This window comes from Hypanus sabinus, chromosome 11 (genome assembly GCF_030144855.1).
Source record: "Hypanus sabinus isolate sHypSab1 chromosome 11, sHypSab1.hap1, whole genome shotgun sequence".
Lineage (NCBI taxonomy): Eukaryota > Metazoa > Chordata > Chondrichthyes > Myliobatiformes > Dasyatidae > Hypanus > Hypanus sabinus.
The window spans coordinates 81,999,843-82,026,668 of record NC_082716.1 but is presented as its reverse complement, the minus strand read 5'-3'; the positions used below and the strand labels follow the sequence as shown (position 1 = coordinate 82,026,668).

At 43.0% G+C, this 26,826-nt stretch overlaps 1 protein-coding gene across 1 annotated transcript in view; it reads left to right on the top strand.

Annotated features, from left to right (window-relative positions):
- qsox1 (quiescin Q6 sulfhydryl oxidase 1) overlaps positions 1-26,826 on the top strand; it is a 166,328-nt gene that overhangs the window by 92,594 nt on the left and 46,908 nt on the right. The window contains exon 6 of the mRNA XM_059984848.1: positions 13,406-13,551. Within this exon, the coding sequence (XP_059840831.1) occupies positions 13,406-13,551 (146 nt within the window). The remainder of the gene's footprint in view (positions 1-13,405; positions 13,552-26,826) is intronic.

The following is a 26,826-nucleotide window of genomic DNA, read 5'->3' as shown; positions in this document are numbered from 1 at the left end:
GAGAGCCCACTGCTTTATTCTTACCCCAAACCCCTCAACTGGGAGATTTTGAAATCCTGATCTCTTTCCTGAAATATTAAAAATACACATCATCAGTTAGTTATGGAATCTTTTGGATATAGAAGGCAACTGGTGCTGTTCCCTTCTCATCCTTCAGTAAGTGACTAATGACAGAGGGTTAACATTCTGCATTGTGAAAAAATGCTATCACCAATTGTGCTTGACATTATCAGGAGTCAATCTAACATTGGTTTTGGGTATAATCTGGAATTTGATGAAATGTAGGGGAGATTAATGTGTATTTTCAAATAAAATCTGTCTGCTTTTTGGAATTAATGTCCTTCTAAATGTGACATTCAGTCCTTTTTGTTGAAATTATGTCTTTGTTAAATCATGACAGAACAGAACAGGGGACCATTTACAAGCAATCTTTCTTGGATGAAAGAAAGACAATTCCATCGTGTTCTGAAGCAGGTTATTGAAATTAGATGAAGTGCTAGTGGCTTCCCATCTGTTATTTGTGTTAGGCGTAGAGAGAGAAATTTGAGGTGAATACTGTATCAGCCTAACTATGGGGAGGGGGTGACTTAATAGAAACAGATTTCATATGTACCACCTTTACTTTTGATTTGATTTTGCACTGCTGAAGAGTAGTTTTATAAGAGTACAACCTTAACTCTCCAAGTGGATTGAAAAATGTTAGGTGCATTTTATATATAGAAACTGAAGACTGGCCCTTGACGTAAGAAATGTGCTGACCTTGAAACATGGGATTGTTGACCCAATACAATCCAATTGTTTAGTTGTAACAGTAACAGTGTAGCAGGGAGGGAAAATAAATTAGCCACAGTCAAATGGCTAAGAAGATTCGATGGGCCAAATAGTCTAATTCTATTCCTATGTCATATATAGGTGATCTCATTAAAACCAACCACATATTGGAAGGCCTAGATGGAGTGAACATGGAGACAATGTTTACAATAGTGGGAAAGTCCAGGACCTGAGAGCTCAACCTCAGAATACAAAGATGTTCAAAATTCAAAATAAATTATTATCAAAGTAAATGCCTGTCACCATAAACAACCTTGAGAATCATTTTCTTATAAGCATTCACAGTAAATACAAAGAACCATAAAAGAATCAATGAAATACCATAAACAACAAGAAGGACAAACTAACAATGTGCAAAAGACTATAAACTGTGCAAGTACAGAAAGAAAAAACACAACGTAATAAATCAATCAGCAAGCAAGCAATAAACGTCAAGAATATGGGATGAAAGGTCCTTGAAAGTCAGTTTATAGGTTGTGGGAAAAATTCAGTGTTGGGGTGAGTGAATTTGAGTGAAGTTATCCCCACTGGTTCAAGAACCTGATGGTTGAGGGGTAATAACTGTTCCTGAACATGGTGGTGTGGGTCCAGAGGCTCCTGTATCTCCTTTCTGAAGGCAGCAGCAAGAGGAGCGCATGGCATGGATGGCGGGTGTTCTTGATGATGGATGTTGCTTTCCTGCGACAGCGACCCTTGTAGATGTGCTCAGTGGTGGGGAAGGCATTTTGAGAGCATCACTAAGTTGTGGCTAAAAGAAGATCATTGTTAGCAGCTTAACATCCAAGGATGCACACTGTATTGGAAGGACAGTCAGGTAGACTCAGGGGTTGGGATGATTTTTTTGGTAAAAAATTGAAATCAAACACTTAGAAAGAGGTAAGACAGGAATATGTAGAAATCTTATGGGTAGAGTTAAGAAACTGGAAGGGTAAAAAGACCATGATGGTAGTTACATACAGGACTACAAATAGTAGCCTGGATGTGGGCTACAAATTACATCTGGAGATAGAAAAGCCATGTAAAAAGGGCAATGATGCAATAATCATGGGAGATTTCAATATGCATTTAGATTGGTGCTGGATCCCAAGAGAGGGAATTCATAGAATGCCAAGGGATGGCTTTTAGAGCAAGTTGTGATTGAGCCTACTACGGGAAAGGCAATTCTGGATTGGGTGCTATGTATGGATTCGATTTGGGAGTTTAAGGTAAAGGATCCTTACTACAGTTTGAGAGGAAGAAGACAAAGTCAGATATATTAGTGTAATGGTAGGGTAAAGGGAGGCATTACAGAGGAGCTGGCCAAAGTTGATTGGAAGCATACACCAGCAGGGATGATGGCAGAACAGTGGTAGGAGTTTCTGGGGACAATTCAGAAGGTGCAAGATAGATATATCCGAAAGTTGAAGAAGTATTCTAAAGGGTAGATGACAAGGGAAGTCAAAGACAGCATAAAAGAAAAGGAGAGGGCATACAATATAGCAAAAATTAATGGGAAGTTAGAGAATTCGGAAGACTTTAAAAACCAACAGAAGGCAAATAAAACAAACGTTAAGGAGAGAAAAGATAAAAATGAAGGAATGTTAGCCAATAAAATTAAAGAAGATTCCAAAAGATTTTTCAATCTGCTTAGAGTAAAAGAGTGGTTAGAGTGGATATCAGACTGCTGGAGAGGGAACAAGGAAATGGCAAACAAACTTGAGTATTTTGCGTCAGACTTCACCGTGTAAAAAAAACTAACTGTATGCCAGAAATTTGAGAGCATCAGGGAACAGAAATGAGTGAAGCTGCTGTCTCTAAGGAGGAGGTTTTGGGAAGATGGAGGGCAGAAGGTGTTGAAGAAGCAGGGTGTCTGCAGAAGGGCTCAGACAGATAGGGAGAAAGGACAAAGAAGTGGCAGATGTAATATAGTGCCGAGAAGTCATGGTAGAAGGAACAAACTATTGTCTAAACGGGAATATATTTCAAAAACCAGAGGTGTAAAGTGACTTTGGAGTCCTTGTACAGGATTCCCTAAAGGTTATCGTACAGCTTGAATTTGTGGTTTAAAAAAAAGGCAAATGCAATGTTAGCATTCATTTTGAGAGGACTACAATATAAGAGCAAGGATGTCATGCTGAGGCTTCATAAGGCATTGTTCAGACCATACTGCGAACATTGTGAGCAGCTTTGCGCCCCTTATCTAAGAAAAGATGTTCTGGCATTGGAGAGGGTCCGGGGAGGTTCACGAGAATGATTCTGGGAGTGAAGGGTTGACATATGAGGAGCATTTGATGGCTCTGGGCTTGTACTCAATGGTGTTTTGAAGATGATGAGGGGGGATTTAATTGAAACCTATTGAATATTGAATGGCCTAGATAGAGTGGATGTGGAGAGGGTGCTTCTTACAGTTGGTGAGTCTAGGAGCAGAGGGCCCAGCCTCAAAATAGTGGCCTTTGGAATACAGATGAGGAGGAATTTCTTTAGCCAGAGGGTAGTGAATCTATGGAATTCATTGCTACAGGAGGCTGTGGAGGCTAAGTCATTGAGTATATTTAAAGCAGAGGTTTATAGTTTCTTGATTAGTCAGGGCATCAAAGGTTATGGGAATAAGACAAGAGAATGGAATCGAGAGAGATAATAACAGCCATGATGGAATGGAGGAGCATGTGGGCTGCGGGGCCTAATTCTGCTCCTATGTCCTGTAGTCTAATGGAGAGTGAAGCATGTGTAGCAAATGAAGCAGGCAACTCTAGAGTGCAGAAAAGCCAGTGCTGAGTGGGGAAGCGTAACTGCATGACTCTAATGCAAGAGTGTTGGGTCTTCTTGTAAGACAGATGGGCTGAGAATGTGCATCAGTACATGGGATTGTGATATTCTGGCAGTATTGCGGTGAATACCCTAGAAGCATTGACACATGTAGCTGTATGTGTAGAAATAAAAAAGGGGCAATCACTTTAGGATTGCACTATAGCCAGCATGATTTGCAAAACCAAATGTGTAAACCAGTAAGATGTAAAGCGATAATGGGTGATCTTAACCTTCCCAATATTGACGGAGCTGCCTTAGTGTAATTGGCCTAAATGGGATAAAATTTGTTCAATTCATCTTGGAAAGGTTTCTAATGCGCTATGTAAAGGGTCCTGCTAGGGAGAGAGCTGTACTTGACTTTATTTTAAAGAATGAGGTCTAAGTGTCTGTGGGGGAACTATATGCGACAGTGGCCACAATTTGTAAGCTTAAAGGTACACATGGAAATGGATAAGACTGGTTTCAAGAGTTAAGGTCTTAACTTGAGGAAGGCCAGAGTTCAAAAGCATAAATCAGTACCTGGTGAAAATAGATTAGGAGCAGCTGGTAGAGGGGAAAATAGCATCCGATAAACAGTAGACATTTAAAAGTGAAATGGTAAGAGTTTAGTGTCAGCATGTTTCTGTAAGGGTAAGAAGCAAAAATGGTAACATTATAGAACATTTGGTTAAGAAAGTAAGTTGAGGATTTGATCAGTAAAAAGAGGAAGTGCATGTCAGGCATAGGAAATAGTTATTAAATAACTTCTTTAGGTCTGTAGGGAATATAGGCAAGCTCTTAAAGCAGAATTTATCTATTTATGTTTATTTATTTATTGAGATAGACTGTGGAATAGGCCCTTCGAGCTGCACTGCCCAGCAACCCCGATTTAACTCTAGCCCTATCACAGAACAATTTATAATGACCAATTAACCTACCAACCAGTATTGTCTTTGGATTGTGTGAAGAAACGCAGATGGTCGTCAGGAGGATGTGTAAACTCCCCGCAGACAGTAAATTCCAAATCCTTTTATGAATATATTGGAAGCAAGGGGGTAGGTGAGGAAAGAGTAGGTCTCCTTGGGAGCTAAAAAAGAAATCCTTGTGTGGAGCCTGAGGATATGTGTCTTGTCACATCAATATGGAACAGGGCAGAAGGATGTGGAGGATGGAGCATTAGGAAGAGAAAATATTAGAGAAATCCCCAGGGCCTGATGAACTCTATCCCAGGTGTTACGGGAATCAAGGGAGGAGATTTTTGGGGCTGCTAGAAATATTTTTGCATCAACTTTAGTCAAGAGTTAAGTACTACAGGAATGGAGCTGGCTTCTGTTGTTCCTATATTCAAGAAAGATTGTAAGGATAAGGCAAGAAACTACATGTTGATGAGTCCTACATCAATAATAGGGAAACTATCGTGATGGATTTATGATCATTTGGAAAGTAAGGGATTGAGTAGGGGGAGGCAGCATGGTTTTGTACATCAGAACTCCTGCCTCACAAATCTGAGGATTTTTTTTTGAGGGGGTTCCTCAGAAACCTGATGAAGGCAATGTGGTAGTTGTGGTTTACATAAACTTCAGCAAGTCTTCTGATAAGGATCCACATAGTAGGCTGATCCCGAAAGTTTAGCCTGCTGGATCTAAGGTGTTTTGGCAAGGCAGATCCAAAACTGGCTTAGTGATAGGAGGCAGAGGGGAGTGGTGAGAGTTGTTTTTCTGACTGGAAGTCTATAACCATCATGTATCATGGGAACTGGTGCTGGGAACATTGCTGCTTTTCATACTAGTTAGTAATACATCTGACAATGTGGTCTGATAAGTAAATTTTCAGATTATGTGAAGATCGGTGAAGTCGAAAATAGTGAAAACGGTTGTTTAAGGATACAAGGGACAATAGATTGGCTAAAAAGTTGGACTAAATGGTGGTACTCATTCAAAATAGCACTGGCAATATACGGTAATGTTTTGAGGGCAGCTCACAAAACTACTAGATATACACTTTCAGAACCAATATCATACAAATTCCAGCCTGTAATTTCTCTTTAAAAACTCACTTTTTGAACTGTCCAAACACATTGGCAATTTTACTATAGTCTGAAGGACTTGGCAAACTTGACTGTCGGGCATGCAGGTATAACATTTGGAAGTATAGAAATCAAGGCTAGCAGGGCGGATTTCAAGCCAGACTGAAGTGATGAGGAACTCGGCCATCCTACTAGCCAATATACAGTCACGACAGAGCAAGATAGAGGACTTAAGTGTAAGATTGCTGTATTGGAGGGAAATGAAGGATTGCCACGTCTTTTGTTTAATTGAGACATGGCTCGACTCCCGCCAACCAGATATGGCGTTGCAGCCCTAGAGGTCCTCAGTCCACCAGATGAACTGGGCAATAGCATCAGGAAAGGGTAGTGGTCGCGGCTTCTACTGCATGTTAAACCCATCATGGTGCTCGGATGTAGAAATCTTGTCTCACCTTGTTCTCCCAATCTGGAACATCTAATGATTAAATGCTGACCATTCTAATTACTGGGAGAGTTCTCCACCATGATCATGACTGCAGTTTTCATACCACCAATGGCAGGTGTCAAGCAAACACACATTGTACAGTATTGTGTGCCATGGTTAACAAGCAACAAATGACCTACCCTGATGCCTTCCAAACTCTTGCCAGGGACCTCAATCAGACTAGCTTGAAAAAATCTCTGCCCAACTACATCAGCATATCACATGCAGCACCAGAGAACCCAACACGCACGACCACTACTACACTTGCAGCAACAACGCCTACCGTTCCTCTCCTTGGCCACGTGTCAGGAAATTTTATTATCAGGCTATCCTCCTCCTTGCTGCATATAGGCACAGAGTAAAGAAGAAGGTGCCAGAGGTAAGGACAACAGGCGGGTAGTCATGGGGAAGAGGAATGGCTACAGGAGTCAAATGGGTGGGCTGGGCCACATTCAATGACTCATCAGAGGACCTGACTGGTTACGACATGGTTGTCATGGAATTTATAAAGATATATGTCCAGAGTGAATCCCCACAAAATTATTCAGAGTCTTCCCCAATCAGAAACTGTGGATGATCCAAGAGATTGACTAGAACAATGATGTTCAGGACTGATGACTCAGGAAAACATGAGGTCTAGGTATGATCTCCAGAAGGACTTCTTACATGCAAAGTGGCAATTCCAGACTATAATCACAGAAAGATGCTTTCAGCTGTAGACGGATTTGAATGTCATCACCTCTTACAAAGCAAAACCAAGCAACATAAATTCAAGTCATGTCATTTAACTACATACGTGTACGTAATGTACATAGAAATGTTTCTTCAAACCGGGATATAAAGCACATAACACAGAAAACACTCGATAACTTTTGAAGGTAAGGATAAAAATTACAGATGAATCGCACATAAATAACAAGCTAAAGTACATTAATATTAAATACTGTAAGGTATGGATCAGATTAAACAGTGACACTTCTACAGCGATGCAGCAGGGAGTTCAGAAGCCTAATATCCTGAGGGAAGAAATTATTTTTCTTGTTTTTATGTATTGTAGTGCCCTGCCTGATGGTTAAAAAGTCAAAAAGGGTGTTGGATGGGTGGGATCCTTAATAATACTAAGGGCCCTGTATACACAATGTTCCTGAAAAATGTCCCCGATGGATGGCAGGGAGACCCCTATGATCCTCCCCGCTGTTGTCACAGTCCTCTATAGGGACTTCGGATCTGACGCTCGACTGCTCCCATACCAGATGGAAAAGGAACTCGTCAGGATGCTCTCAATGGTGCTCCTATGGTGGTGGGAGCCCTGCTTGCCTCAATCTTCTTTTGAAGTGGAGGTGCTGCTGTGGCTTCTTGTTCAGGGAGGTGATATTAAGGGACCACGTGAGGTCATCGATGATTTGAACTCCCAGGAACAGTGCACTTAACTCTCTCTACAGAGGGGCCATGTATTCGCAGAGGGGGATGATTTTTCTGCACCTTCCTAAAGTCCCCAGTGATTTCATTTGTCTTCTCTACCTTCAGGCTTAGGCTGTTCTTCTCACATCAATCCACCAGCAGCCCCTCTTCCTCTCTATACTCTGTCTCCTCATCGTTCTCGATAAGGCCAGCCACTGTTTTGTCATCTGCAAATGTGATGACACAGTTTGTGCCGGATCCTGCGACTGTCAATGTGTCGACGGTGTGAACAGCAGCGAGCAGAGAACACAGGCTTGGGGAGCGCCCATGCTCAGTGCAATGGGACTAAAGGCGTTGTTGCCCACATGGGCTGACTGTCGCATTACTATTAAGAAGTCGAGTAACCAACTACAAGAGAGGGGTTGAGATCCAGCGAGAGCAGTTACCTCACCTTTTCCTGGGGTATGATGGTGTTAAACGCCGCACTGAAGCCTATAAACAGTATGCTGGCACACGAGACCCCATCTTCCGAGTGGGACAGGACAGCTTGATTGGCGGAGGCTATTATATCATCAGTGGATCGACTTGAGCGATCAGCGAACTGGAAAATGGCCAGTGTAACCGGGAGAAAGGCTTTACTGTGCTCCGTAAACAACCACTCAAAGCATTTCATAATGGTTGTTGTTAAATATGTCCGTCAGATCTCCGAAAACCCAACCTGTTATGCTATCGGGCCCCGCAGTTTTGCATGGCTTGACTCTGGCCAGGGTCTTCCTCACCTCAGTTTCAGCCAGACGTCGTGTTTGCTCCCCGGGGGGGAGGGTTGCCTTCTTTGCCATTCACTGTGTTCTGCGCATCAAGAAGCCTGCAAGAAAGTGAACCTTAAGTTCCTATATGGTGATGTATATGCAGTTGATAATAAATTTACTCTGACTGTTATTTTGGATTCATACAAAACCAGATTTAATCCAGACAAGTGGAAGATAATGCATTTCGGGCAATTCAATGCTGACAGGACATATACGGTAGATAGCAGAGACTTTAGTTGCACTGATCTTATCCCCAGGGACCTAGGGGCACGTTCATATCTCCCTGCAAATAGTGACACGGCTGGATAGGCTCATGAAGAACGTATTGACTTTGCTTCCCTTCTTAGACAGAGAGGTTGAGTGTAAAAGTTGGGACATCACATTGCACCAGTACTGGTTAGACCCCACTGGAATACTCCCATGCGGTTCTAGTTGTCACACCATGGGAAGGATGTGGCAGCTGTACAAAGTGTGCCGAAGACATTCACGAGGAATGTTGCCCAAAAAGGAGGGCTTTACTTGCAAGTAGAGTTTGGATAGCTGGGGTTTCTCTCATTGGACCAGGAGACTGAAAGGTTGTTACCACATTTTAAAAGAGGACAGAACTTCAAGTTCAAGTTTACTTGTCATTCAATTGTTCATATGAATACAGCCAAATAAACAGCGTTCCTTCATGGCTGAGGTGCAAAACACAGTACCAACAGTCACGCATAGCACACAGTACGTATAATTCCAATAGAAGAAAAACATAGTCACAACAAAATATTATAGCCCAAGTACCTGAGTGTCAAGGCCTGAAGATTGATGGTGCAAGGGATGTTGTCCTGGAGCCATGTTTCTGCAAGAACAAGAGCACAGCAATTTCTCATCATGCATTAGTGCAGCTGCAGATGAACCCAATCCATCTTGTCTTCCTCCGAGCAGCACTGATGAGAGGGTCTCGCTCCCAACCTGGCATGGACTGCAGCAGCACATTTGCTCTCTCCCACACCGTCTCCGGCCTCTCCTTCCCTGGACTGCTGCAGCGTGCGGACCTGCACGGACACCACACAGCTCCCCCCTACCGTCGATCTGGCCAATGACAGAATGAACCCGACTTGCAGTACTTTACATTACTAGTATCCACCAGAGTCTTGCGTTAACAAGAAAAGTGTCCAAGACGAAATCATTTACGCCATTTGTTGGACCATGTACACCTCTGAGGCATTGTAATAAACTGCAACAGGGTACACAACAAGTCCAACTCCATCACTCTTCAGCAACTCACCAGTGAGTAGACCTGCAATACTTGATGTACTTAATATCCGTCACAACCTTGCGATCAGAAAAAAAGCATAAAGGATGAACAACTACACCATTTGTTTGGACCCAAATAGGCTGCTGCAACTGAGCAATTGGGGGGCGGGGGGGGGGCAAATTTATAGGAATTGGTAGAGGCAGGTACAATTTAAACAAGCATTTGGACAGGTAATGGAATAAAAAAGGAATAGAGAAATATGGGCCAAATGCAGGAAAATGGAATAACCAAGACAGGTATCTCAGTCAGCATGGGCGTTGGGCTGAAGGGTAGGATTCTCTGCTCTACAGCTCCAAAGCAGGCACGCAGAGACCTCAACCGCCATCATTTAACGATTCAGAATAGAGAGGTGGTGTTTCTGCCTTCTTACTGAGATGAGGGGCATTTCAGGCAGGGCAGTCTTGGCAAGTCTCGCAGCAGCAGGAGTGGAAAATTCATTCATAAATGAGCATGATTTCCTTGATAAATTCAGGACCTGCTGGCACTGTCAAGAGTGAAAGATGGAGAAAGACAGCTTGGGAGCAGTGATCCAAATGTCTACTGTCATTCATTAAGTTCTAAATTCCGATTTATAATCAGCTACTTGAAATACAGTCTTGGGTAGTAATCTGTTAATCGTCAACTTACTCCGCAGGCTCTGAACTCTGACAGCAATTATTAAGCCAGTCACTGGGTTCTCTCCTGCATCAGTAATCTGTAATTATCCTTGGTGATGTTCAATGGGTTAGGAACTCTAATGATGACAAGAATACTGATTTCTCATGAAGGGTGAAGTTGTACTGCTTGTGCTCAAGCAGGACACTTTTCCCTAGTTCTGTGGCTCACACTCAGTCAACCATTGTCAGAAGATGCTGCTGTTGAATCATTGATCAGTACCTAGGGTGTATTATTTAACAGCCATTTCCAATGCAGGTTTGCATGGATTATTTTAAACTTCATGGAACTAAAGCAACACTCGGGATGAACGAGACCATCAAGTCATGCTTAGCAAGACGTTGGCAACCAACTTTGCTCGAATATTTTAACTGAGAGATCCATCTCATACTCTTCCAGAGGCCTCTAGTATTATTGAACCCATTTCTGACATCAAGAAGCAGCTGAATGCACTCTATATCGTAAGTGGAAGAAGGCATTGACAACATCTTGGCTGATATTAATGCGCCAAACCCGGCCGACCTTCAATGCTGGATCTGCCCAACCAGGTGAAAAATCAGCTTGATGTTCTTGTCCTCACAAAACATGGCAAATGAAGTCTGGCCAAATATTGACACAGGTCTACTTTCAATCAAGAATGTGGAAGGTAATTGGTAATGCTTGTCCTGACTCTCTGCTCTTGATGCTCAGTTTGGGTTTTACCAGAACCTAGAGCTTCAGACCTCTTCATCGTCTTCATCCAAACAGACTAAACAGTTAAGTTCCAGAGATGAGGTGACACTGATTGGCCACAATGTTGAAGCTGCATTTGACTGACTGTGACATTAATGAAACCTAGAGAAGTTCATTGAAGTCTGACGGAATTTTCCATTGATTGAAGTCAAGCTTAGCATAAAAGAAGATGATTGTCCTTTTCTGATGGCCTTTTCAGTGTCAGGACATTAATGTCGGGGTTTCATGGTGCTGATTATCTTTCACTGCTTCGGCAATGATCTTCCTTCCATTATGACACCGGACATTGACAATTTTGTTAAAGGTGACACAATGCTCATGTATACAATGGCAATATCTGCTTTAGATCGGTAAGCAGCAAAAAATAGAGGCAGGCAAAGATCAGCTCAAATAACTGAGTGTTTAACTTCCTTCTGCATGTCATCTGAGGACTCCAGTTGAAACTGAACCAGACCAACTACATTTTCTACCTTGGCAGGTAGATGTTGTGTATCTTGTGGTAAATGATTCATCACTGGTCTTGTCAGAGCCTTTCCAACCTCCACTAGTTCCAGAAGTGTGATGGAGTCCTGCCACCTGGACGAGTGCAGTTCCAATGGCACTGCAGCAGCAGAATCCTTTCTGATTCTGTGTTGGTTTCATTGCAGAAAGAATTCAGACAGCCCAGTGTCACAGTTAATGAACGACCCAGCTTCAATCCCGGCATCTGCTGCTATCTGTGTGGAGTTTCCACGCTCTCCACGTGACCCCATGGGATTCCTTAGACGGGCTTCGGGTTCCTCTCACACCCCAAAAATGCACGGGTTAGCAAGCTAGCTGACTATGGCAAATTGCCACCGATGACTGATAGAATCTGCGGCTGAGTTGATGGGAATGCAGAGAAAAGAAAATCGATTGGCGTATGATTAGTGTAAAAAATAGGAGCTTGATATTTGACGCAGAATTGGTTGGCCAAAGGGTCTGTTTCCTTGCTGAATCTCTATGATTCTGACAAAGCAGTCTACCTAACTTGGCTTCTAATGCTGCACTGTGTATTACCTGCAAGCAGGACTGTATTTAAGCCATGAAAAAACTGGCCAAACTAATTGACACATATGAGGCATGTCAATGTTCATGATATGACTGAACTATTAAGAAACTAAGTGACTTTCACCTCCTTATAAGATGCATTACTGCATCCTACCATTGTTTCTATCACAGCACATCCATAATAAGAATACCACTGTACATACTGTTGAGGGAGACAACCTACGGAGGGGAGGGGAGGGAGTACACTACTACAATAATTGAAGGGCTTTCTCCCCCAGCCTGGCCATTCCCTCTGTAGTAGGAGAACCCTACACTGTGATCCTTTCCCACAGAGCCCATGCAGTGGCTGCGTCAGCTTCAGTGCGTTACTCATTGCAGTCTGTACCAGTTAGCAGCATTCCTCCAGGGGCATCTCAAGGTGCTGGCGGACTAATAGTTTTTAGGCTGACCAAGGGGCATCTTTCACCAAGCTGATGATCTACCAGCAGCACTTAATGTTCGTCTCCATTTGTGTCCCCGGGATCAGCCCGTAGATCAGAGAGTCTTCTATCACACAACTGCTCGGGATGAAGTGCAACACAGGCCTTGCATCCTTCTAAACACCCTCTTCACAAACCCACAGTTCACAAAGAGGTGAACAACTGTCTATTGCTCACTACAGTCATGCCATGGGCAGTGCACTATGGGAGTGATCTGACTGGGAGGATCCATCACTCCACCAGCCTGGTCAGGTCTTGTCTGGTGGTGAGGCCTAGCGATGAGACATTCGGCCAGATGGTGTGGATAGTCTGCTCAAGAAACCACCCCACTGTGTCCATTGAGTCCTTTCCCTGCTGTGTCTGCAGGATGTTCCATGCTGACCACTGCCTGATGGCCTTGTGGTGAAAGGTATTGGTCTGCATGGACTTCTCGATGAAGGATAGGCAGTGCCGCAGTGGGGCTAGGCCCATCCTTCCCAACCCCGCCCGGAGACAAGTAGAACTTTGGCAATAGTGGTACTTGGTGCCACGCACAGCCTGATGCAGCCTCATAAAAAGGTGGTCATCAGTGGGAGGCCGAGATTGTATATGCTTCCTTCCCCATTGTCAGGGTTGGAGCATCAAAATGTGGGAATCCCAAGCTGAAACTCAAAGGTTCTATTCTATTCCCTTAAAGACATCAGAGTTTGGTTCCCAACTCCCTTTTAACTCATGTAAAAAAATAATTAAGCATGTATGGGTGTTAATTAAAGTAAAATCCAGCAGTCCAGAAAACATGTTAGTTCACCGCCACGTGAGTCCCAAGGGTGCTATGATATCCGTCGTTTGATTTTCCTAGTCCTCATTGGTGGATTTGCAGGAAAGTTCTGATTGGTGCCCCTTGCCCCCTCCCCCCAGGTGACCTTGGACATGCTACAGTTCGAGAACGTTGCGGTGCGCAGAGTGCTGAGACGTGAAGAGAGCCTCGTGAAGTTGTTTGGTGTCCAAAGGTTCCCATCCTGCTACCTGTACCTCAATGATACCAGCCGGAGAGCAGTTTCAGTGTACGTATGTCTCTCCTTTCAGCCAGTGTGGAACAGGCTCCGTGTGTCGTTGCAACAACTGAGATGCTGGAGCAGCTCTGTGGGTCAGGCAGCATGTATAGAGAGAAATGGACAGCTGGCATTCACTCCCCTTCATTTGGATTAAAAGGTAGAGGGGACAAAGTTTCAGTCCAGATGAAGGGTCTCGATCAAAAGCACTCATTTCCCTCCACAGTTACTGCCTGACCCACTAAGTTCCTCTTGATTGTTGCTCGAATTCCACCATTTGCTATTTGTTTTTGAATCTGTATGTCATTATACATTCAAGCTTGATACCATTGCATTTGTTACCCTATGCTGTGGGATAGATAGAAACGAATATTAATTACTCTACGTTATTATGCCCTTCTACATCAATCATGCCCAACCAGGTCATCCTTTTGTACCGTCAGCTAGCCTGTTTGGGAGACCTAAACCAAGCCACAGCATTCATACATGGGGTTATGGAGAGATTTGGCATGGAAACAGCTTTGAGGCCTGTGAAGTGTGCACTGACCAACAGGCATTAATACTCTTGTTGTATTATTTACATTATCCCCAACTTCTCCCTGATTTTACACTCAGCAACACACTCAGGGCTATTTACAGTGACCAATTAACCAATCAACCCACAGGACTTCGGGATGGGGGATGAAATTGGAGCACTGGGAGGAAATCCATGCAAGCACAGGGAGAATGTACAAACTTCACACAAACGGTACCCGCGCCAGCATTAAACCCTGGACACTGGCACTGTTAGGCTGCACCACTATGCACTCAGTCTGCTGGAGTTGTATTAAAATGACGTTTCCTTTGTCTTCTGTCGCCCTATGGATCACACCGAACCGATTGGCCACTTGATCACGTTGAAAAGACAAGGCATGGGGTTCTCCAACATTTTTGGGTTGGTCTGGCATCTCTGAAAGATGCACCAGAGCAGGAGATTGAACTGCATGCCTTTGGACGTCAGGAGATTGAACTGTCAGGAGATTGAACTGCATGCCTTTGGACGTCAGGAGATTGAACTGCATGCCTTTGGACGTCAGGAGATTGAACTGCATGCCTTTGGACGTTAAGCAAGCTGCCCAGTATTGACTCGTCTGACAAAATTGGGCAAAAATAGCTAATTCTTATCTGGGACTTTTTGAAGAGACTGTAGCCTTTGATTTAAAACTTTGCTGAAGGCATTTAAAGACACCATTGGAAGAGGTTAATTGATTAATTATAAAACACATTCATTTTAAATTGTTGAATGCCAAAATTCATAATTTCAGTTTGAACATGGCAGTTGTAATTACTGAGAAGCAAATGTCAATGAAATATTTTATCAGTAAGTTCTTATTCAGCTTGCAGAATAGCAGGTGGGCTAATTCTCAATATCGTGCACCAACAGCGCAGCACTACCAACACTGGAAGTACCCAGATATTGTACTTCTTTTTATAATGCCTTCTTAATGAACCCCAGATACATTAATTATACCAATTGCAAATCTCTCTTGAGTTGTAGGAAAAGCAGAGAGGATACCAAATATTTTCCAAGGGAGGGAGCGCTTCACAGATATTCTTTTCCTTGTGCAGTAGAACATTTCACTTCCATCCTAGTAAGCAGTAGGATCCCAGTTTAACTGCAGTTGGGCACTCCTCGGGTACTGTACCTGCAGTCAAGTTGAGCTTGTGTGCATCTCTAGAGCGGGGTTTCAAGTCAAATCTTCCTGACTCAAACACGACAGATATGGATTTGTCTGGGTATCCTGGCTGACTTGGCTGATGTTCTCCTGAACCACTCCCTCACAAAAATGAAAACTGAAGGGAGCTACTTCTGGGCCAGTTTCTTTGCGGTTGTATTATCGGCATATTGTCTGAATCCCCTTTGAAAATGCAATTTCTCTCATTGAATCCCCCTTAACAAAATACCTCCTTAGGGTTTATTTCTGACTTTTACATAATGTTTAAAGTGTTGTCAGAAAGCACAATGGATGTGAGACTAATGTCCCAGGTATTTGGAAGAAGAGAATGTTTATGTTATAGGCTCTCGAGAGCACAGAATATTCCAGATTTTGAGCTCAAAGGTTTAGTTTAATTGTAGGGGACCTGAGGTTCACCACTCACCCTGCAAAGTGGTGCTGAAATTGAAAAAGTAGCAAATGGTCTGAAATAGATAAACATAAATGTTAATAAGCTAGAAAATGAAATTACCAGCTTTTCTCTGGTGAGGTGTGTATTCCCCAGCTTTTGAGTGTGAGATGTTTTCATCCCTTGACCATCGTGGACAGGTGTGAATGTTCTGGTGTTATAAAATGTCTTTTTCTCAAGTTGCTGTTCAGGGCAGCTGTATCATTTGAGAGAAACATAGAGGTAGAAATGAATAGAAGTTTTCAACAACTGTGAGACCACTTGTTGCTGTTTACTATTCAGGAAAATAGTTCACATTCCCTTTCCATAAGATGTAGGAGGAGAACTAGGCCATTTGGCCCATCGAGTCTGCTCCGCCATTTCATCATGACAGATCCAATTTTCCACTCAGCCCCAATCTCCTGCCATCTTCCCATATCCCTTCATGCCCTGACCAATCAAGAATCTATCAACTTGTGCCTTAAATATACAAAAAAAACTTAACCTTCAAAGCTGCCTGTGGCAGAGAATTCCACAGATTCACCACTCTCTGGCTAAAGAAATTCTTCCTCATCTCAGTTCTAACAGGATGCTCCTCTATTCTAAGGCTGTGTCTAGACCCTCCCACTATAGGAAACATTCTTTCCTTATCCACTCTATCAAGGCTTTCACCATTTGATAGATTTCAATGAGATCATCCCACATTCTTCAGAATTCCAGCGAACACAGGCCTAGAGCCATCAAATACTCATTTGACAAGCCATCCAATCAATTTCTGGAACCTCCTTTGAACCCTCTCCAGTTGCAGCACATCCTTTCTTAGATAAGGGGCCCAAAACTGTTCACAATACTCCAAGTGAGGCCTCACCATTGCTTTATAAAGTCTCAACATTACATGCCTGTTTTTATGCTTTAGTCCTCTTGAAACAAATGCTAAGATTGCATTTGCCTTCCTCATCACAGACTCAACCTGCAAATTAACCTTTAGGCAATCCTGCACAAGGACTCTCAAGTCCCTTTGCACCTCAGTTTTTATGTATTTTCACTTCATTTAGAAAATAGACAACTCTTTCATTTCTTGTACCCAAGTGCATGACCGTACACTTTCCAACAATGTATTCCATCTAATATTTCTTTACCCATTCTCCTAATCTGTCTAATTCTCAAAACTACTTGCCCCTTCACCTATCTTCCTATCATCTCCAAGCTTTGCAACAAAGCCATCAATTCCAACATCCAAATGATTGATATATATTGTAAAAAGAAAAGTCACCAGCAGCCAACCTTTACATAGAAACATAGAAAATAGGTGCAGGAGTAGGCCATTCGGCCCTTTGAGCCTGCACCGCCATTCAGTATGATCATGGCTGATCATCCAACTCAGAACCCTGTACCTGCTTTCTCTCCATACCCCCGATCCCTTTAGCCACAAGGGCCATATCTAACTCCCTCTTAAATATAGCCAATGAACCGGCCCCAACTGTTTCCTGTGGCAGAGAATTCCACATTATTCCCGTTCTTTGCCTCCTGCCAATTAACCAAGCTAGAATCTTTCCTTTGTGTCACTCCTATAATGCCATGGGCTCATAGCTTGTTAAGCAGCCTCATGTGTGGCACCTTGTCAAAGGCCTTTTGAAAATACAAATACATAGCATCAACCGATCTTTCTTTGTCTATCCTGCTTACTATTGCTTCAAAGAATTTCAACAGATTTATCAGGCAAGATTTCCTCTTGAGGAAATAATGCTGACTATGGCCTATTTTATCATGTACCTCCAAGTACCCTGAGGTCTCATCCTTAATAATCAACTCCAACACCTTACCGAACACTGAAGTCAGACTAACTGGCCTATAGTTTCCTTTCTTCTGCCTCTCTCCCTTCTTGAAGAGTGGAGTGACATTTGAAATTTTCCAGTCTTCTGGAACCATTCCAGAATCTAGTGATTCTTGAAAGATCATTAATAATGCATCCATGATCTCTTCAGACATGTCTTTCAGAATCTTGGGGTGTACACCATCTGGTCCAGGTGAGTTATCTACCTTCAGACCTTTCAGTTTCCCAAGAACCTTCTCTCTAGTTATGGTAACTTCACACTCTTTATGACCCCTGACACCTGGAACTTCCACCATACTGCTCGTGCCTTCCACCATGAAGACTGATGCAAAATACTTGTTCAGTACATCCCCCATTCCTATCTCCCTAGCATTGTTTACCAGTGGTCCCAAATCCACTCTGCAGCTGCCCTCTGTTTCCCATTCCCAATCTGATGAGCTCTGAATATTGCTTAACCTCATTTCTCTCTCAGGCCATAATGGTATGCTGTCCTTTATAAATCAGAGCATTTTCCATTGAGAGTAGGGGAGATTCAAACAAGAGGACATGAGTTGAGAGTTAAGGGGCAAAAGTTTAGGGGTAACACGAGGGGGAGCTTCTTTACTTAGAGAGTTGTAGCTGTGTGGAACGAGCTTCCAGTAGAAGTGGTAGAGGCACGTTCGATATTGTCATTTAAAGTAAAATTGGATAGGTATATGGACAGGAAAGTAATGGAGGGTTATGGGCTGAGTGCAGGTCGGTGGGACTAGGTGAGAGTAAGTGTTCAGCACGGACTAAAAGGGCCGAGATGGCCTGTTTCCGTGCTGTAATTGTTATATGGTTATATGTTATATGGTAGCAACATAAAATAGCTATTTAACGACAACAGTGGAAAATAAGTATTTGCATTCTCAGCTGGCTCACTATTCCTACACCCCTCCAAAGGGACACTGGTTTCTGAAACATTTCTTCTCTCAATTAACTTTACTTAGTGCTGTTCCATTCGTACTCATCCCTTTAACCGTCGGATCTCAGTGCTCAGCGGTACTGTAAAGCCTTTGCTGTGATGAGCAGCTTTTAACTCAGAAGACAGCACAACACTGTGTGCCTGGGGTTATGTTTTGATAGAGTGTTTCTGAATGTTTACTTCAGTATCAGTGTTTTTATATGAGCAATTATGTCTCTTACTTGTGCATGTAGACCTTTTATGTATGTTTTATGTGTATTTTTCTGTATGACAGAGTGCACGTTCATGGTCTTCTGCTCCTGTAGCCCATCCACTTCAAGGTTCGATGTGTTGTGCATCCATAGATGCTCTTCTGCACACCACTGTTGTTTGTTTGAGTTACTGTCACCTTACCATCTACTTGAACCAGTCTAGCCATTCTCCTCTGACCTCTCTCATTAACACAATGCTTTCATCCACAAAACTACCGCTCACTGAATTTTTTTTTTTGTTTCTCACACCATTCTCTGTAGTCTTTAGAGATTGCTTTGTATGAAACTCCCAGATCAGCCGTATCTGAGATTCTCAAACCACCAACAAATTACTCCATGGTCAAATTACTCATGGTCTTCAATCACATTTCTTCCCTATTCTGATATTTGGTGGGAACAACAACTGAACCTCTTGACCATGTCTGCATGCTTTTATGCATTGATTTGTTGCCACATGATTGGCTGATTAGATAATTGTATTGATGAGCAGGTATACAGATAAAATGGCCACTGAGTGTATGTACGTGTGATTTATAGATGCATTACTCTGTGTGTGTGTGTGTGTGTGTGTGTGTGTGTGTGTGTGTGCCCGCACACATACCTGTGTTTTATGTATGTATGTCATTTTAGATGCACATTTATTTGTATGCATGCTTGTGCATCAGTGTTTGGTTGTGCCAGTGGGTTTTGTTTTCCCCTTTTCTTCCAGTTGTCCTCACAGTGCTTCATCAGAAGGCACAGACTACTACAGAGCCTGTTCTTGACCTCTTGCGAAAGGTGCCAAGGAGCCAAATGCCAGGAAGCATTTGACAGTAGACTGCTTTTCAGATCCTGCTGTATGCGCAGAACAATTGCCCTCAGCTCAGTGCCAGCTCTGGGGGGGATTCAGGAGCTGTTGGTGCAAAAGGTTGGAGGCTGTATTCCATGCCTCATTCGCTGTGTAACAAGTTGCCAGTGCATTGCTGGCACCTATAACACTGCAAAATCGACAGCAGCCTTTCAACTCTCTTGAATTAATGGCTGTGGAAAGGAAGGTCCTGGCTTGATGCCACCACCAGTGCTAGCAGTGCCACCTGCTGACCAGAGCGAGTAAAGCAGGCAGAAAGTAACACTGAAGAAATGAGCCTCATTGCTATTGCTCATAGTCACCATGTGGGGGAGTCAGAGACAACAGTATACTTGTCTGTTCGAAAGCCACATGGCATCACAATCAGATCTGGGTTTATGTCATCAAATGTTTTATTTTATGGCAGCAGTACATAATAGAAAGCTATAAATTATAATAAGAAATTATATAAAACTTAAATAAGCCCTGCAAAAAGAGAGAAAAACATACAAAAATGATGACATGGTGTATATGGTTTCAGTACCTGAGGTTGGGGTTGGGGGGAAGAAGCTGTTCCTAAAACATTGTGTGTGTGTGTGTCTTCAGGTTCCTGAATCTCCTTCTTGGTAGCAATGAGAAGGGGGCGTGCCCTGGGTGATGGGGGTCCTTAACCATAGTTGCCGCCTTATTGAGGCATCCCCTTTTGAAGGAGTCCTCGATGCTGGAGAGGCTAGTGCTCATGATGTAGCAGGCAAGGTGGAGTTTCCAACTCTCTGCAGCTTTTTTCACTCCTGTGCAGAAGCCCCTCCCGACCAGACGCTGGTGTAACCAATTAGAATGCTCTCCATGTTACATCTGTAAAACTTTGCACGAGTCTTTGGTGGCATACCAAATCTCCTCAAACTCTTAATGAAGTATAACTGCTACCATGCCTCCTTTGTAATTGCATCAATATGTTGGGCCCAGGATAGACCTTCAGAGATTTTGACACCCAGGAACTTGAAACTGTTCACTCTTTCCACTGCTGATCCCTCGATGTGTGTTCCCTCGACTTCCCCCTTCCTGAAATCGATAATTATAATATTCTTGACGGTTGTTTAAACATGGATGTCAACCGTGGATCATTTGACAATACACTCACCTCCAGGTGCAAGGCCGGGTGCGGAGCTGGGCTCAAGATCTAGGCAGCTGGTTGATTTTGCCCCTTTTGCTTTTAAGAGTTCTGTGCTCTTGTCTAGATAGGAAAGGTCCAGTTATTGTTCAAAATCAGAATCAGATTTAGTGTCAATGGCATATGTCATAAAATGCATTAACTTTACAACAGCAGTATTATGAAATGCATTAGAAATAAATATAAGTTTAAAAAACTGACTTAATTTAAGTATATATGTCTATTAAATAGTTAAGTTAAAATAGGTAGTGCAAAAAGAACAGAAATAAACAAAAGTAGTGAGGCGGTGTTCATGAGTTCAAAGTCCATTTAGAAATTAGAGGGGAGAAAGCGGTTCCTGAATCACTGGGTGTGTGCTGTACCTCCTTCCTGACGGTAACAGTGTGAAGAGGCCATGTCCTGTTTGGTGGGGGTCCTTGCTGATGGATTCCGCATTCCTAAGGCACCGCTCCTTCAAAATGTCTTGAATACTATGGAGGTGATGGAGCACATGATGGAGCTGACTAATTTTACAAGCTTCTGCAACTTATTTGGATCTTGTGCAATAGCCACTACGCACCCCCCCCCCCCCCATTCCAGACGATGATGCAGCCACTCAGAATGCTCTCCACAGTACATTTGTAGAAGTTTTCAAATGTTTTAGTCAAAAAATCAATATATTTCAATCAATAATATTGAAATGATCATGGTAGAAATTCAATTGCATAAAGCATTATGCAGTGACGATCAAGTATTTCTCTGGAATAAAACTTCATTGTAAACCACTTCCAGGCTTCTTTGCACCATACCTGAAATTCATCCAGTCATTTCCAGCCCCAAGTTTCCCCATCAGCACCATTGTACATGAAATGATGTTATTCCCTGTGGAGCGTTGTGAAGAATTTGCCACAAGTTGTTCTGGGAGTGACTGCCTTGAGACATTCTTGAAATAGTTGGGTCTTCCCAGTACAAGGTTTGATTGGGAAGCATGTTCCTTGTTTGCCTTGCATTCTTCTGACTACTTGCTTGACTCCACTCCTTCAATGATCATCAGCTTCACTACTAATCCTCTGAAGCCGAGGGGCTAAAATTGGGGACCGGAAAGAGATGAGAAGGGACGTTAGTCACTGCAGGTTTAGTCTTGTAGTATACAGGCGAGCAGAGTAGTGAAGCTGGTAGAGCTACTGCCCTACAGTTCCACAGACCTGAGTTTAAGCCTGACCTTCGTAAGAGCATAAGATTTAGGAGCAGGAGTGGGCCAATCGAGCCTGCTTCACCATTCAATAAGATCTGACCATGGACTCATCTCCACCTTCCTGCCTTTTCCCCATAATCCTTAATTCCCAAACTATGCAAAAATGTAAATATGTTTTAAATATATTTACTGAGATAGCCTCCACTGCTTCATAGGGCAGAGAGTTCCACAGTTTCATCACTCTTTGGGAAAAGCAGTTCCTCCTCATCTCCGTCTTAAATTTACTCCCCAAATTTTGAGTGTATGTCCTCTAGTTCTAGTCTCACCTACCAGTGGAAACAACTTTCCTGCCCCTATCTTATCTGTCCTTTTCAGTGATATCTGTGGGGAGTTTGCATGTTCTTGTGACCATGGGAGTTTCCTCTAAATGTTCCAGTTTCTTCCCACATCTCTAACATGTGCAGGTTGTTAGGTGACTTGGTCACGACAAAGTAACTCCAGTGTGTAGGTGACTGGTAGAAGGGTGCTGATGAGAATTTGGGTAGAGTAAAATATGTTTGGGCAGGATTAGCTTATGTAATAAAACGTGGAAATGGGATACAAAGACTTGCATTTATATATCACCACTCATAAACTCAGGATAATGAACTGTTTCTGAAGTTTGTACAAGAGGATTGGACAAAGAGCTGAGAAATGGAGTATAAAATAGGAAACTCCTAACTGGTCCATTTCACAATAAAATGCAGAAGCTTTTATCTAAATATGAAGAGATTGCAGAGCCGTCTAAGTGTCCTAGCACAGGAAACTTAAAAGGATAGTTTGCAGCTATGGCAAGTCATTTGGGAAGTGGGCAAATTTATTTATCGCAAAGGAAATTGAATACAAAATAACAAGGTTATATTTAAGTTAAAAATGGAACTAGTGAGACCTACCTGGAGAATTCTGTGCAATATTGGACTTTTATCTTAAGGCATTGGAAGATGTTCGAGGTAGGTTTACTGGACTAACTCTCAGAAAGTTTGGACAGGCGGGATTGTGGCTCAGAGAGTTTAGAATAGTAGGAAGTGACTTGATTGAAACATGTATGATCCTGAAGGATTCTGAGGTGGATATCAAAAGGATATTTCTTTGTGTGAAAGAAACAAAAACTAGAGATCACTGTTCAAAACTGCGAGATGTGAGCTGAATGGTGAGGGGTTTCTCGAGGTATAGCATAATATTGAATGGACGCAGGCCCTCTGGTACAACCAGTCAATGCCAATCATGTCTGCCCACCCAGCTAGTCTCAATTTCCTGTGTTTAGCCAATATCCCTCCAAGCTTCTGTGTACCTAGCCAAGTGCTCCTCGGATGATTCTATTGCACCTCTGACAGCTCACGCCATATATATTCACCACCCTCTACTTGATGAAGTTGCCCCTCAGGTCCCCATTAAATCTTCCCCCTCTCACCCTAAACCTATGCCTACTAGATTAGGATTCCCCCATCATCCTACCATCCACCTTATAATGCCTCTCATAATTTTAAACAATTTTACCCTTCATTCTGCTACACTTCAAGGAATGGAGACCTACCTTTCCCTGTAACTTCAGCACTCTTACCTTGGCAACACCCTTGTAAATCTTCTCTGCACTCTTTCCTGTTTAAGCACATCTTTCTTATAACAGGGTGATCAAAATCGTGCACAGTACTCCAAAAGCAGCCTCACTAGCAACATATACAATTGCAATCTAATGTCCTCACTGTTGTGTTCAGTGCTCTGACTGGTGAAAGCCGCCATCCTCACCACTAATGATACTGCTTCCAATGGTCCGTGCACCTGTATTCCTAGTCTCTCTGTTCTATTACACCCCCTGGTGTTCTACCATTCACGGTACACACTCGATTAACTTTTCAAAATTTTAAAAATCATGTATTAGTAAGGCAGAGAAAGCACTGATGTTGAATATTTTTAAGGCAAAGGTAGATAGATTCTGGAAAAGCAAAGGTGGCAATTGGTAGGAAGGAATTCAGGGTTGAGGTTACAACCAGATTAACTATAATCTTACCAAAGACTCAAAGGTTGGAGTGGCCTACTCCTGCTGCTAATTGACTCGCCCAGTAACAATAAGTGATGAAATCCCGGTAGTTCATTTCATTGATGATGTTTGAGGAAAAGCTGACAGAGAGAGCGCTGCCCTCCTCTCGTAGTTCCATACAGCTGAGAGATCAGTTCACTGTCTCAACAGAATGACGGTGCAGCACCTCCTCAGTGTTGGGATGCTTTATGAGCGATGGCCTTTGTGCTCATATTTATGACTGGAAACCATAATCTTCTGATGTACAGACCAGAGGTCTACCCCTGCACTGCAGCGGGGAAAAATGGTGTGGTGAAGTTTGAGGGGTATGGAAGAGAAAAGTATTAGAGTTTTGAAACTGTGACTCTTTGTTGGAGAGGTGGGGATAGGCAACGGAAATTTTATAAAGAGAATTATACAGTGAGAATTTGATTTTCTAGAAGGGAAGCAGTCGGTGGCCAGCATTCTTTCTATGGTAAGCTCTCCTGCATTTCCTGCAACTGAACCCGAAGTGGTTAATGTTTCACTGCGTAGAAAATGCACAGTGAGATTGTGTGATTCTCCTGCACAATAGGAAGATGTTCCAAACTGTTGCGTGAAAACAATAGCATTTTTCTGGGTGACTGAAGTGAGGCAACTGGTGCGATCGGTGAGTTGAGTGACGAGCAGATGGGACGTTTGCTTTGTGAATGGATGATTAATACCGCGGAGCTGAGCGATCACGCTATACAGGGAACAGTGGGGCAGTGTGCGGAATTGGGGTAAATGGGACGTGCCAGGAAGAATTTCATCAGAGCCTGAGGGACAGATGTGCGAAGAAGCTAAAGTCAAGTGTAAGCCTGTCCCAGGCCACAGCCTCCCTTTCTGCTGTCTCGTGTGGCAGACGCCAGGGATAATTGGATAGTGCTGATGACATTATCAGAGTGCCAGGCTTTCTTCAGAGCTAGTGGAGGGGAAAATTATTTGTGATCGAGTACGAGGCCTCCATCTGCTCACAGTTAAATAGAGATCCATAGCCCAGCATGCGTCTTTAAGAGGGGATAAACAGAGCAGTAAACATCAAGCAGCAAGGTCACGTAGTTTTAATGGTCAGGGCATGTCTGAGCACTACTTCTTTTAAACCTTGAAGACCACCCAGCTATCTCACACAGCCTCCCATTGCTGCTCTTCCCTCGGCTGTACAGTTTCCCTCGGTTTCTTTCATCCCTTTCTCCCTGCTTTAACCCTCCTCCCTTCCCTTCCATATTTTCCTGTTTTGCTTTTCTGGCACTTGCCTTTAATCACCATTTCCCCTTTCTGTCTCTCTCAGCTTGCTCTGACAATTTTTTTCTTTTCCTTCCTCTCTTCACGACTTTCTCTTCTGTATATCTACCTCTGTTGGCTTTCTGTCATTCCCTCTGCCTCTTTACTGTCCCTTCTTTCTCTCTCTCTCTCTCTCTCTCTCTCTCTCTGTTTCTTTTTCTCTCCTTTTCTTGCATTCCCTTTCTCTTCCACTTTCATTATCTTTTCCTGTCATTATTGCCACAAGCTTTGCTCTTGAAGATTCTTTTAAAATAAATCCTTATTTGAGCATACATTTCCTTTAACCTTAGGTAATTGGGTAAAATGGCAATTACCAATTAGGCACATTTTATTTATCTGCCCTATAGGATGTTGGGAAAGACACTGCTCGTTCATGCAAGTATCTAATCAGCCAATCATGTGACAGCAATTCAATGCTAAGTGTATGCAAACACGATCAAGAGGTTCAGTTGTTCTTCAGATCAAACATGAGAATGGGGAAGGGATGTGATCTAAGTGATTTTGACCATGGAGTGATTGTTGGTGCCAAACAGGATGGTTTGTGTATATCAGAAAGTGCTGATCTCCTGGGATTTCCATGCATAGTAGTCTCTCGAGTTCACAGAGAATGGTGGGAAAAGCATCCAGTGAGTGGCAATTCTGTGGGCAAAAATGCCTTGTTAATGAGAGAGGATAGGGGAGAATGGCCAGACTGGTTTAAACTGAGGGGACGGTAGTGTGTGGAAGAGCACGACATGTCGAGTGGGTGGATTGCAGCCGCAGAAGAGCACACCAGGTTCCAGTTCTGTACCTAATAAAGTGGCCACACAGTGTCTCTTGCTGCTGTTCTAAGCCAAGCATCGGAACCTTTGGTACCTCCGTTTTTAGAGGCCACATAGTTTTGTCCGCAACATTCTTAATTGACCTGAAGAGACGTAATACAATGAGGTGACTTCCAGAGTCATTTCAGAGACCAGACAAAAATCAACCTTAAAGATATACACTGGAAGCGTCAAGCAAATTAGCTCAAGTGTAAATGCTGTATTTTTTCACTTACTGCACAATTGTGCACCTTATTAGTTTATTGCTATATTTTTACTGAAACGTTCACCTTTCCTGACACCAAAACAAAAGGCAAAGCTTGTTTTCATTAGAATTGGATTGAAATTTCAAACAATGTTATCATGACTCTTTCACGGAATTAGTTGTCTGGGCCAACTAATACACCACGGTTATAGAATCATGGTGTCCTAAAGACAGTAACAGGCCCATCAGCCCATCATGTCAGTGCAGGGCATCAGGTAGCTATCTGCACTGATGCCATTTATCAGCACCTGATCACAGATGCACTTTGGTCATTCAAGTGCTCATCCAGTTACTTGTAAGTTTAGCAAGAGTACCATCCTCCATCACCCACTTAGGCAAAATGCTCCTCCTGGGTGAAAAAGTGCTCCTTCTGTGGCTTCCTTGTAAGTCTTTACCCCTTACCCCTTAACCTAAAGCAGGAGTTCCCTACAGTTTATATGCCATGGACCCTTACCATTAACCAAGAGGACTGTGGACTCCAGGTTGGGACTCTCTGCCCTAAAGCTGTTTCATCTGGTTT